Source organism: Podarcis bocagei, assembly GCF_964188305.1.
Source record: "Podarcis bocagei genome assembly, chromosome: 4".
Taxonomy (NCBI): Eukaryota; Metazoa; Chordata; class Lepidosauria; order Squamata; family Lacertidae; genus Podarcis; species Podarcis bocagei.
In genome coordinates, this window is record NC_138128.1 from 60,227,633 (window position 1) to 60,240,850 (window position 13,218).

Consider the following 13,218-nt stretch of genomic DNA (forward strand, 5'->3'; position numbering starts at 1 on the left):
TGAGTGCAAAATTAGAAGAGCAACTGCTGTTGCTATTACCATGGGCAGTATCACAGAAAACATTAGAAATGTTCAGACCCCTAGGACAAAAGTTTGTGATGACAGCGAAAGGGGCAGCACGATTGAAAGAACATTCAAGGAAGTGGCCACTGCAGGCAAAAGTCAGCGTAATACTAGCTTGTACAGAATTATTCTTGTCTTGACAAGGGGGAGATGTCGAAATAGATTTGCAGTATTTGCTGCAGAACAGTGAATTGTTACAGCCTCTGAGCCATTTTAGCACATCTGCATTCAAGAAAGTATCTATAAAAAGTGCACCCTCAGAATTATGGCCAGGCTAATTTGGACAAAATAAACATAAACTTCAGTATTTTAGATTATATTCTTGTTGATCTAACCATAAAGGCATATGAAAGCAACACTAAATGCAAAGATAAAAACGACTTGGTCTAGATTAATTCAGTTATTTACCGTTGGGGTAGAATACTCATAAATGGTTACATAATTTTTTTGTAGCTGTCATAAAAATTCCAGTTTTAGTTGTATGAATATGCATTAAAGTGATTTATTTTTGCTCTTGGACTTCTTAGTCCAATATTTGGTATATTCCCCCCCCCCACAAAATGCAATGGGATAATACACTCCCTGGAATTGTGGGAGTGGATTTAAAAATAACTTATGTGGATTTAGCTTATATGAATTTGTTTTGCCTTTCATCATACCTGGCATGCCTACTGCACATAGCATTTTCTGCTTGTTGATAACTGAGTCCTCCCTGCCACTTCCAGGAAGGCATTTGGGTGTTTTGTAAGAGGTTTTATGTGCATGTATACAGGGCATCCAGGACTATGTTACATAATTCTCTTAGAGCAACACCTGCTTTGCACAAGATGCAATGCCGACATTTTATGCCAATGTGAAAAGCTGTGTTCAGGTCTCATTGTGGTATGACTTGGGGCAGAGGAGGCATGTTCAGTAGAGGGGGAAAGAGGTATAGTGTACCATAGTGGAATCTGGGAACTCAGTGTGGAATTTTCCAGGGTATTCTGGCTAGATGATGCCCAAGTATGTTGCTGAACTTGGTGCAGAATTTGGCAGTGTAAGAACTACCTATGAGGATTGTATTAATATTTCTATTCTGTTTATTTGTTTAAAGCCATCCTTAAATTACTGGATCAATGATAAAGTCATAGATTCCACCCCTCCCCTTATTGTTCCTATATCTGAACTAGGTTAATATAATTTATAATTGATTTATAACAGTCCAGTCGCACTAGTAGTAGAAGACTTACTTTAATGGATCAAGTCTCAACAAATGAGAAGAAGCTTTCATTACATAGTCAAGGTCCGATTTCGACAAAAGGTTTTTCCCCATGGAACAATATCTGTGAAAGAATACATGTGAAAAAATTATGTAGGGAATTGGATTCAAAATCCATGTGGATTTTGCAAGGGGGGAGGGAATTGGACAGGAGTGAGCAGCAATGTAATTTTGCAAACCCACAGATTTTCACAGATATTTCGCCAAACATTTCTTTTCTGCAGTGGAGAAACACTACTTTGGACAAAAAGGGCTAAGAGCTGATAGCTTAATTATTATAGTTATCAGCTGTCCCTGTAGGAAATGTAGCGTTTGCAGAGGAAAGTGCAATGAAAAATCATAAGGAAGTCTATGCATGCTGCCTGAGCAGTTGGGAGAATGTCTCTCTCCTGAGTCTATCTGCAGGATAGTTTAAAATCTCAATGTCCCACTTCCTAGTAGAAAGGAAATGCTCTCAACACAACACTGCACTGCAGGCAAGCCAGATGTAATAGTAAGTCAAGGATCAGGCCTAAGTCTAGAGCTAGCTCCAATTTGGGGGTTAACTACTTCAATTTCACATAATTAGCTTCAAATTTTGAGGGTTAGCTTTAATTCTTGTCTGTTGCAAAAACTGACCACTTTGTTGGCTGTACATTAGAACTTGGATCATTACTATTCAAATGGATGTGAATGCTATGCGCACATGATCTGGGTTTTAGCAGGAGTTTTCCCACCAATAAGCCACTTTTTCATTGGATATAGTCTGGGCACAGCAAACTCAGTCTTGACAGTGCCAGATGTTCACTTTGAAATAGAGAATTCAGGTCTTCAGAAGCTGAAGAGTAGGCTGCAGTTTCATCCACAAGACTTATTACCCTTGTGTGAAACCTGGAGAACTGCTTCTCAGTCAGTACTGAACTAGATGGACCCAAAGGTGTAAGGCAGCTTCCCATGCTTCCCATGCTCTCTCTCATAGTGGTTCTAGTTGTGATTATGCATTTCTCCCACCATTCAGGAAGAGAATTTTGTTCCATGCATATATGATAAAGTCAACTAATTCTTTGAATGCTTGTGCTTCTGTAGCCAACATGGCACCACACATGAATGGGCTGGAGAAGCCCTAACACTCTTTCCTCTAACTCAGTGATGCCTGAGTAACTTTAGGGTGTGTAGAATACTCTCTGCTTCTGGAAGAAGGCACTGCTGATTGACTGGAAGCAGTCCACACAGCAACCTTTTTTTTGCAGGTTCTATCTGTGCATCCTTTTAAACTGTCTTGGCTCACTGAATGCTTGTACTGATACATACTGAGAGAATAAACACGGTATTGCTTATTATCCAAAGGTGAAAGGGAGATTAGTTAAGATTTCCTAAATATTCAATGTGTCTGTAAACTTCATTCAGCCTCCGATTTAATAAATTGGAGATTGATTTGATTTTAGAGTCTTGATGACATAAAGAATAGTCTGCTAAATAATAATTTTATGGCATCTTCCTGCATGAGTCACATAGTAGGCATAGTCAGGAAAGTTTGCTTAATTTTTAGATTAATGCATTGGAAAGCAGTTTGTGTGAACTAAATAAACAGTTGATGTTATTAAATAATGAAATTGACTTCCTCCTCCCGTACATTTTTTTTTTTTGTGATTGGTGAATAGTATAAAGGAAATTATTGCTTTCTTCACTGTGTGGAAAACTGTGATTACAGATTATTTGATTTTTTACATGCCAATCAATTTATTATAATATTTGAGTCTTAATATTTTTACGGCCGCACGTAACCCCCCCCCCAAGACAGACTGTGTTGAGTACGATTCATAAGCAACTTATTTTGCGCTCTGCAATCAGAATTATTTCCACAAATCCCAGGTTTAGTTGTCTTTGAAAAATACATAGGCATTCAAATAGACTTGGAATACAAGAGACATATGAATGCGTTCTGAATAATCCAAGGCTTGGGGAAAAATTATTCCAGCTGCATAGTCTGTGCATACAAACTGGAAAGAAAAAGAAAAGCCCCCTCTGCTTGCTGCTGTAACAACTGCTTGCTCTCGCTCTCTCCTCGTTTTTTCTGCAAAATAATTTTCAGTCCAGCAGGTTGTTACTATTTCATCAGTCCTCAAACTGGGAGCATATAACTGACTTTCAAAAAGGTGAGCAGGGATATCTGAAGAATGATTTCCTGTATTCCTAGCCTGCTGATATAGCTGTTATAAGTATAGACACAATCAGCATCATACAAGGCCTCCAGTGGATTTGTGAAAAGAAGTCTGCTAAGCACTAAGATCTCCCAGTCTCATTAAAGCACTTATGAACTGGAACTGAGAAAGGATCAATTACTGCGTCTGCTGTGCTTGGTTGTTTTAACAATAACTAACATAAACATTTGTTAATACTTGGTTTGTATGCTAAGTATCAATTCAAGGCTTGTAAAATGGAAAGTTCTAAATTTTGGTAGCTTTTCTTAATACGTAGGTTGCTTATGGGTTATCCATAAAATTCAGTTCATACACCAATTAAAAATCACTATTACTGTGCTGACATCACTGGTTAGTGCAGGCTGCTAAAGGTGCTATTGGTAGCCAGAAGGGGCCTTTGTGTAAGCAGTGTGGTAGAACTTGCACCAGACAAAATGAGCCTTGAGGGGAACAATGGGAATCATGAGTGGTCACTGATAGCCAGTGAGGCATGGAGGTTGGGGTGTTGGACCAGGACCTGTGAGATCAGGGTTCAAATCCCCACTAGGCCATGAAGGTCACTGGGCAGTCACTGCCTCTCAGCCTAACCTCCCTAACAGGGTGGTTGTGGAGATTAAATGAAGAGGGGAGAATGATGTAGGCCACCCCAAGCTCCTTGGAGAAAAAGCTGGAATATAAATGCAATAGCATAGAAACCAAGCAGGTTGCTAAAGGAGAGTTGATCCTCCTTTGGGAAAATAAGTTTTCATGAATAAATCTGAAAATGGCTGCTCTGATTTGTGTTTATTGGCGGAATGCTGCATTTGTTAGAATCTAGAGCTCAGTTGATTAAAATCTTGCTCCAATGGTATAATCTTTCTAGTTTTTCCTATATAGGAAAAGGCTTCCACCTTAGACGTTATCTGCAAAATAACTGTATTGATGTTAAAATATCTTCAAATAGTCCAATCTTAACAATAACATACTTTCTCTTCAAGGATCCAAACTGAGTAACTACCTGTACATAATAAAATAAACTACAGATGTAAATATATCTACTTTATGAGAGAGCTATAATAATTCCTAACATATTTACTGCTACACTTAAGGGGTCTTGTTTCACCTTTGAAATAGGATTTCAAGAAGCCCTTATTGTAGCATGTACATAATTTTTATGCAAAAGGGTCATGGATTTCATAAAAGAAGGCAATCTTAAATTTAAAAAGTAGAAAATCCCACTTGGTTTAGAAAAGTGGTAAATAACTTGTGGCCTTCAAGATGTTGTTGAACTCAAACTCCCCTGAATTCCCAATGGTAAGGGATGTTGGGTTTTGTTGTCCTGCAGAATCAGAAGGGCCACAGATTGGCCAACCCTGATTTGGAGTCCTTTATATTTCTAATATTACTAAAGCCAAGTGCTGTGTGGTGTGTTGAACTAGGCCATGCAGGACCAGAGTTCAGATCCCCCCAGTAAGTCATGAAATTCACTGGGTGGCCTCAGGCCAGTCCCTGTCTCTTAACCTAACCTTCCTCACAGGGTTGCTGTGAGGATAAACTGCCCTGAGTTCACTGGAAGAAAGGTGTGCCATAAATGAAACAAACAAACAAACAAAATACATTTTCTATTAAAGTTGTTAATGTCAATGAAAACCCTCACAATAGCATTGGCCAGCATGATCTTCTCTGTAATCTCTATTTACTCGATATACAAGCAGTTGTGCGTACTACTACAGTGTTTTAATCACCAGAGGTCTGTGCGTTTTGGCTGACCTTGGTAGCCAACCTAAACTTGTGCTTGGCATGACCCACGAAAGGGAGTGGGTCATTTATTAATAAAGAATATTTATAGACCACCTACTCATATAAAATGTCAATGTGGCATACAGCAGGTACAATAAAACGTGCCATTAAAATAATCATAAAAATGGCTGAGTCGTTTGGAAATGTTTAAACAACTGAATAGGCCTTGCCAGCATTAAAAAGTCTTCAAGAGGCTCCTGAAAATTAACAGGGGCAGTCCTTGCTGAATCTCTGCTGGAAAAGTATTCCACAGCATGGGGCATGTAAAACTAAATGCCTGACTTCTACATGGGGGACAACTAAAAGCCACTTTTCTGGACGATCTCTGTGATCAAGCAGGGATATAAGAGCTCTGGCAGTCCTTAAGGTATCCTTGGTCATTTACCTTTTATCATTTGCCTTACTTGCATAGGTATTAAATAGTACTGGGAACAAAATAGTGTCCTTTGCAACCTCATAGTCCATGTGCTGTTGCATGTGTGGGCAAGGAGCACTCCCTCAACTCTCTGGATGCAGGTAGGAATGGAAACACTACAATACAGTTCCCATCCTGAACATTTGATCAAGGAGGATGGTCAGTGTTGTTGAAGGCTGCTGAGAGATCGAGTAAAAGGGACAGGGTTTCACTCTAAGCATATTCTTCCCTATGATTTTTAAAATATATAATATATATATAAATAATATAAATATTTCTTAACTGCTCTTCACCTAGAACATGCAGAACAAGTAAATATAATTTCATAAAAATCCAAGACTAACAAAAAAAACACCCCTAAAAGCTAAACACAGACTAGGACTTCAAGTGCTATCTAAAACAGGAAGTTCTTCACCTGATACCAACCCCCTCCCTCTTACAATGTTGTCACAAGTAAAGCCTCCCTAGCATGGACATTGCAAATTGGGGTGCCACCACAGAAAAGGCCCTCTCATTTAAGTACAGTATCTGGGAAATGTGTACAATTTAGTGCATAATAGAATTTTCATTTTTTTTAAACCCACATGAACTGAGGAAAGTACTATTTTGCTGAACAGTGTGGCATGTTCCAGAGCATGTGAAGAATCTTGCTTTACTGAAGGAAGTTAGATTGGATCAAGCAGTTTTGGGGGAAGGCAGGAAGAGCTTAGTATAGTCTCCTCAAAGAGAACATCAGTGATGGCAAATAACTCATTTTGAAAGAGAGCTTGCACCACTGCCACTTGTCTTCCCCTCCAATGTACTGTTGATGTAAAATATTCAGGCATGGTATATGTCATGCATTCAGTTCACAAATAACAATGCTTCAGTTTCACACGGCCACTGGCCGCAGAACTCTTGCCACATGTTGATAAGGGTTCTGTGAAGATTTTGATTAAGTTACAATATACAAAGCTTATTCATTGGCTGGTTATGATCTTCTGTTGATAAGCTGCCCCAGTTACACAGTAGCTTGCAAGACACTGAGGTTGTAGGCCTTTTTCATTAATATTGTAGGCCTTAAAAAAAACAACACTCAGGCATTTTAATCTGCTGCTGATATCACTGTGTCCTATGGTTATATTGGGGTGGCATTGTTAACTCTTGTATTGTTGTGACCCACCCCAGAATAATTTTGACGAAGGGCAATATATAAATACAACTGTTCAACCAGTCATTAAGATTTTGCACCTGAGGGGAGAAGGAGATTTAATCTCAAGTGCATGAGAAGTTGTGGAGAAGACAGACAGCTTCACTTATCCATGCTTTAGACTGAGTTCCTAGTAGGCACACTTACTTTAAAATAAATGAATCCAGACTAAAGGTAAAGGGACCCCTGACCATTAGGTCCAGTCGCGGACAACTCTGGGGTTGCGGTGCTCATCTCACTTTACTGGCCGAGGGAGCCGGCGTACAGCTTCCGGATCATGTGGCCAGCATGACTAAGCCGCTTCTGGTGAACCAGAGCAGCGCACGGAAACACCGTTTACCTTCCTGCTGGAGTGGTACCTATTTATCTACTTGCACTTTGATGTGCTTTCGAACTGCTAGGTTGGCAAGAGCAGGGACCAAGCAACGGGAGCTCACCACGTCATGTGGATTTGAACCGCCGACCTTCTGATCTGCAAGCCCTAGGCTCTGTGGTTTAACCCACAGCGCCACCTGTGCTTTAAAATAAATGAATCCAGACTAGACTACTGCAATTATCTCTCCTGGACTACAACAACTCTTGTGTCCTGAAAAACAGCTTGGAAATGTAACTTCGTCCAAAATGCATTTGCTGTAGACCTGCGAAGCATCTGAAAAGCCTGCTATTCTATTCTGGTTATGTATGTATTTCTGGTTTCAATTTAAAGTGTTGAAAGCCCTAAAAGGTCTTAGACTTGGTTATCTGTAGAACACTGCTCCCATAAAGATCTGCCTGAGCTTTGAGGTCAGCCTTGAAGGCTCTACTTCCTGGGCCATCAGCTTGGTTGTAAAACAGGGCTTTCTTGGTAGTGGTGTTTTAAAAAGGTTTGATAGTGAGGGAAACATCACACTTTATTGTTGCACTTAGAGGAAATTTTTGCTGCTTTTGTAGTTAGTTGCTTTGCATTTCTTTGGATTGATGGAAGGTGCACTGGATGCTCTATAAGCAGAAGAGCAGGGAACAACAACAACAACAACAACAACAACAACAACAACAACAACAACAACAACAACAACATAATAATAATAATAATAATAATAATAATAATAATAATAATAATGGAACCTATTTAAACTAAGCTCTCTAATGAAGTCAGATGGTGTTGGAATTAGCATGGTGATAGCTTTAAGCTTTCGCAGAATACTTCAGGCAGGCAGAATAAGAACTGTGAGATAGCAATCTATCTGAAGCAGAGCTCTGTGATCTTGAAAACTTGCACACTGATAAATCATCCACTGATAACCAGTTAAATCAAAGGGATCAAAGCATCACCAAGAAGATGGGTTTCTGACTGACTTGAAAATATGCTGATCATTAGACTATATGTAACAGAAATGCATTCCGTTATTTGAAAGCTGAGGTTTTGAATGAAATAAACTGGCACAGATTTCTGAGTTAGTTTAGGTTTTTTATAGGAATAGATGCAAAAACCTCAAAAGGGTAGTAGTTATTTTACACAAGTCTACTCAAAAGTAAATCCCATTGAATTCAGTAAGTGAATACAGAATTGCAGCCTCAGTACTTTAAAAACTCTCTGTTCTTAATAATACGAAGGGAAAATATATTTAGACTGTTCACAAGCAACAGAACTTGGATAGAATTTTCCTATTGTAGAAAGGTAGTAAGATACTATGCTGAGAAACCTAACACCACCAGTGAAAGGAATGAATTACTGTATATAATCACAAAGGATGTGCAACAACCAAAAGTTCACATTTAAGCAGCTAAAAAGTAGGAAATGAGTCTTGCTGTATTGAAAATTGTGTAACCTGACCCAACCACTGGGGATATGGTAGGCTATACATTTAAATCAACTCTGTAAAGCTGATAGTCCAAGCACCTTTGGGGTGGGGGGTGGGGTGGGGTAAACTGTTAACAACTTGATTCCAGGGAGCAACCTGCTTCCATTTTAATAAGGGCGTGTACACTAGTCAGCTGCTTACTTAGGGTGAGAGTAGCACCAGGAGCTTTGCACAGAACATAGTGGTACTTTCAATGTAAAGAGTCAAAAGGGGGAATGTTTACTGGAGTGGGGGAAGCAAGAGCTACGTAAAACAGTTAGAAAGCATGGAGGTGTTTGAAGCATGCAATCATTAATTTGAAAAGTATATGCGTGTTAGAATGCAGTTGCTGAATTAACCAGCAAATGAAGACAATGCATCTTTAAAGGGGTGAAGGAGGGGGGTGCATATGAGATGCCAAAAGCACAAAAGTTGCAATTATCAGATAAAGACTTAATTAGCTGAGCCTGAGTAAATAGCTATGCTGGTACAAATAACACTGAGTAACACTTTTATAGGAAATTGTAGAACAAAAGCAGGACTGCATGCGTTCATGTTTAAAATACTCTCTGCATTCCCTTTCTGTCAAATGACGCTGCTGTAGATTTTGGATTGTTTGAGTATTCCGTTGAATGTTTTCCTGTTAGCCTCCCAGAGCAATCTGTTTTTAAAGAACTAAGCAAAGATTTCTTAACTTTACTATTTTTTAAAGACTTTTTGATTTGAGACCAATATGTAAAGTGATTATATTTTAATTTCAATATTCTTTTGAATCAGTTGTGTTGATATCAAAAGTATGTTTATCTTAGGAGCACAGTTGTACTCAAAAATCCTAATTTATTATATGTGCATTAGAAACAAAATGAAATAGACTGAAGGTCATTTGCAGCATTAGTATGTTAGTGTCAAGCTAGACACTGAATTATGTATTGCAGGTATGGTGAATCAGGTATAATTATCTCGTGAAAATACCCCAAATTAATACAGCAATATGATGCAAATGCAGTTGAATGTACACTTACAGCTGTTCTAACACATTCATAGTAAAAAATTAAGGGCACATAAACATATAAATGGAACTGTAAATTGCTTAGTAGAATTCATTTTAACTATTTTAACAAATGATGTGATCATGCATATTAAGGAGGATTCCAAAAACAGCTTACCCTTCTCTATGAGCTTCTCCCTTTTCCAGCTCCTGAATAACACCCAACAAGACCTTTATGGTTTCCTGACTTGAGCTGATCAAGTTCTCCATCATCTGTAGCTGTGCTTTCAAGTCTACCACTTCTGTGTGAGGCACAATTTGTTGGCATCCTTCACTCACAGCAACTGCTGTCTGACAAGGCTGTTTTCCTTCCATAGGTGAAACATGTATCTGAAGGGTCTGTTCATTACATTCGGTTGATTGGCACTGTGCCTGCGTCGAACAGGCCTGAGCTGCACTTACGGCTTGTGATTGCAGACCATTAAGATGCACTGTTCTTTTTTTGTCCTCCTCGGTCGGGCACAGAGACCAGTCATTCCCTGCTGCAGATTTTTGCAGGTCCGTCAGTGAGACGTGAGAACTGGATGCAGGCAAGTAGACAGAAGCTACTTCTGTCTTGAACACTTTTCCATGGGTGGATGGATTAGCCTCCTCGTTCCCCAACGGCCCACTGTGGTGTTTTGCTTTGTCATGCAGCTGGTAATCAGGCTCTTCTGAAACAGAAGCTGCTGAATTTTGAAGAGAAGGAGGTTCTTTAGTACAGCTGTGCAAATCAGTGCTTCTACATGTCTCCGAACAGTTGTCACTAGAAGGCTGCTCTATTGCATTCATGCGTTCATTAGTATGTGAAATAAACTCGGCTGTCACAAATCCAGTGACTTTCTTGCTACACTGAGCAGCCTCCCCTGAGATTTTGCTGTCTTTATCTTTAACATCTATTAGGAATCCATTGTTTTGACTTGGAAAAGTGTCAACAGAAGCTATGCTTTTGATGATACTCCCCTTTTTCCGGTCCAAGGGGAATGTCTGGTAACACTTTTTAAGTTCAGGCGAAGTCTGAACTCCTGTACTTTTAGTAACGTTAGGGATTGATCTCCGAGCAGGCACTGTCATATATTTCCGGTAAGCTGCTCTGTAAGAGATGGGCTTTGCTTCCTTTTTGTCACTCTGCTGTAATGTAGAGAGTTGTTTATCTCTCTGCTCGTTTTGGGCGTCACAGATGTCTTTGAATCTCACCTGCAGGGCTTTGTTTCTTTTCTTGATCTGCCGGTTGGGATCCAGTGCGTATTTCATCTCTAAGGCAAGGGATGTTGCTGGATCAACTTCACTTTCAGAGGCTGTAAGCAAGCACTTGCTGGGTTCCTTACTCTCCATGGTTCCTGTATTCAGAAACAGTTTTTAGGAAGAATTTTATTGCACTAAGTATGTAGGTGTTTAATCAAAACATCTGAAACTTTGAAGGAAAAAGAGTAAGCTTAGGGTCTCCTATTGGTTGGGGGGGGGAATCTCCACATGTACATATATTGTTGTTCTCTACGTTGTTTAAGTTTTCTGGTAAAACAATGGCTAGTATACAACTCAGCTTTACACAGAGTAAAGGTAAAGGGACCCCTGACCATTAGGTCCAGTCGTAGACGACTCTGGGGTTGTGGTGCTCATCTTGCTTTATTGGCCAAGGGAGCCGGCGTACAGCTTCTGAGTCATGTAGCCAGCATGACTAAGCCGCTTCTGGCGAACCAGAGCAGAACATGGAAATGCCGTTTACCTTCCCGCTGGACCGGTACCTATTTATCTACTTGAACTTTGACGTGCTTTCAAACTGCTAGATTGGCAGGAGCAGAGACCGCGCAACGGGAGCTCACCCCATTGCGGGGATTCAAACTGCCAACCTTCTGATCGGCAAGCCCTAGGCTCTGTGGTTTAACCCACAGTGCCACCCACATCCCTTTAAATGAGTAGACCCATTTAAATTAATGAACATGACTATGTTAGGTTCATTGATTTCAGTGAAGTAAAACTTAGCTGAATACCACCCAGCGTAATCTCATGGGTAATGTCGGGGGGGGGATCAGTTTAGGTGAGCTCTGATTGAGCAATGTGGCCTTAATGATGATGTGAGGGGGGTGGGAACCACTTCAGGGTCTCCAAAGCTTTTTACATAATCTTAGGTTCCCATGCAGCTCTTCTGTAATGCCAGTATTAATGCCTCCATCGTGAGTACCAGTATGGCATATTGGAAAGAACAGTTGTTCCAGCCTAGATGCCTCTAGATGTTTAGGGCTACAACCTATCAGCCTCAGCCAGCGCAGCCAATAGTCAAGGACGATGGGAGTTGTAACCCAAAATATAGCAAGGTTGCAGGTTTGAGCCGCATATGGGACAGCTTCCTATTCCTGCATTGCAGTGGGTTAGACTAGATCCATGGTTCCCAACGTGGGGAGCAATTTCATTTTTAAGGGGGGCAATTTGAAAGCTGGTTTAGACCAAATTAATGGCCTTTTAGGCTTCCTCCATGTGAATAGGAGTTCACTTTCTGAATAATAAGAATTATATGACATTGGGGGGGGGGTCAGGATTTTAGAGATGCTTAGGTGGGGCATGGCCAAAAAAAGGTTGGGGACCACTGGACCAGATGATCCTCAGGGTCTCTTCCAACTCTACGTTTCTGTGATTCTACCTTGACAGAAACAGGTGAAAGACTTGAGATACTTCGTTGGGTTTGGAATATTTTTCAAATAATATTAAATGATAAATATTAAATGATATTGGATCAGTCATTGGCTCTCCCAAGGTTGGGAGGATGAAAGTGTGTGAATATAGGGGGACAGGTGGTGCCATGTGTGCAAGAAAGGGATCTGTGTCTGCTATATCACGTTCTAATTTGTTGGAAGCCACTCAGAGTGGCTGGGGTAACCTAGTCAGATGGGTGGCATATAAATAATAAATTATTATTAATTTTCCATGATGATTAAAAGGATTGGTCAGTCCCTACTCGTACATATGTCAGTGAGAGTACTGGAGCCTGGGGCCAGTGCACTGAAGCAGCTGTATACAGTTAACTTTGCATTCTTCTGTAAGGTGGGAATAACAATTTCCCACTCTTGGAATAGTTCCAAATATGAACAGCAAGATGGATGATAAATAATGTCCCTTTGTCTAAAGCTTTTTAAAGGGGGATATTTTATTCTGCAGAGTGATTGTCAATAAACAATGGTGAGTTTCTGTAAGGTGCTTTTCGGTCCTTAGAGGTCATTTATTAGATTTGAAATTGAGTTGGCTATACTGAATTTTTGATAATTTCATTATTAACATTTGAAAAGATGAACACTTTTAAAACAAAAACAAAGTCTAGGTCTTATAGTGTGGGCACAGATGTGCATGTGTGACCAGTCATTTTACAGTGAGAATGGAGCTAAGTGGGGTTTGGTTGTGTGATGCATCATATTGACAGGAATGGTTTTAGGGGATACACTGCTATGCTTGAGCAATCATCAAGATTTCTTTTTTTTTTTTAAGTTTCCTTGTA

At 39.9% G+C, this 13,218-nt stretch overlaps 2 protein-coding genes across 6 annotated transcripts in view; one reads left to right on the forward strand and one right to left on the reverse strand.

The window, feature by feature from the left end:
* DOCK1 (dedicator of cytokinesis 1) overlaps positions 1–13,218 on the forward strand; it is a 352,450-nt gene that overhangs the window by 142,738 nt on the left and 196,494 nt on the right. The gene's annotated exons all lie outside the window — the stretch shown is intronic.
* The window catches only part of INSYN2A (inhibitory synaptic factor 2A), a 63,014-nt gene that overhangs the window by 27,275 nt on the left and 22,521 nt on the right, over positions 1–13,218 (reverse strand). For 3 of the 4 annotated variants that reach the window (XM_081193013.1, XM_081193012.1, XM_081193014.1), the window contains 2 exons: positions 9,871–11,071; positions 1,293–1,385 (listed from right to left, as the gene is read on the reverse strand). In XM_081193013.1, coding sequence (XP_081049139.1) covers positions 1,293–1,385; positions 9,871–11,071 — 1,294 coding nt within the window. The remainder of the gene's footprint in view (positions 1–1,292; positions 1,386–9,870; positions 11,072–13,218) is intronic. The other variant, XM_081193015.1, reaches the window with a different exon arrangement.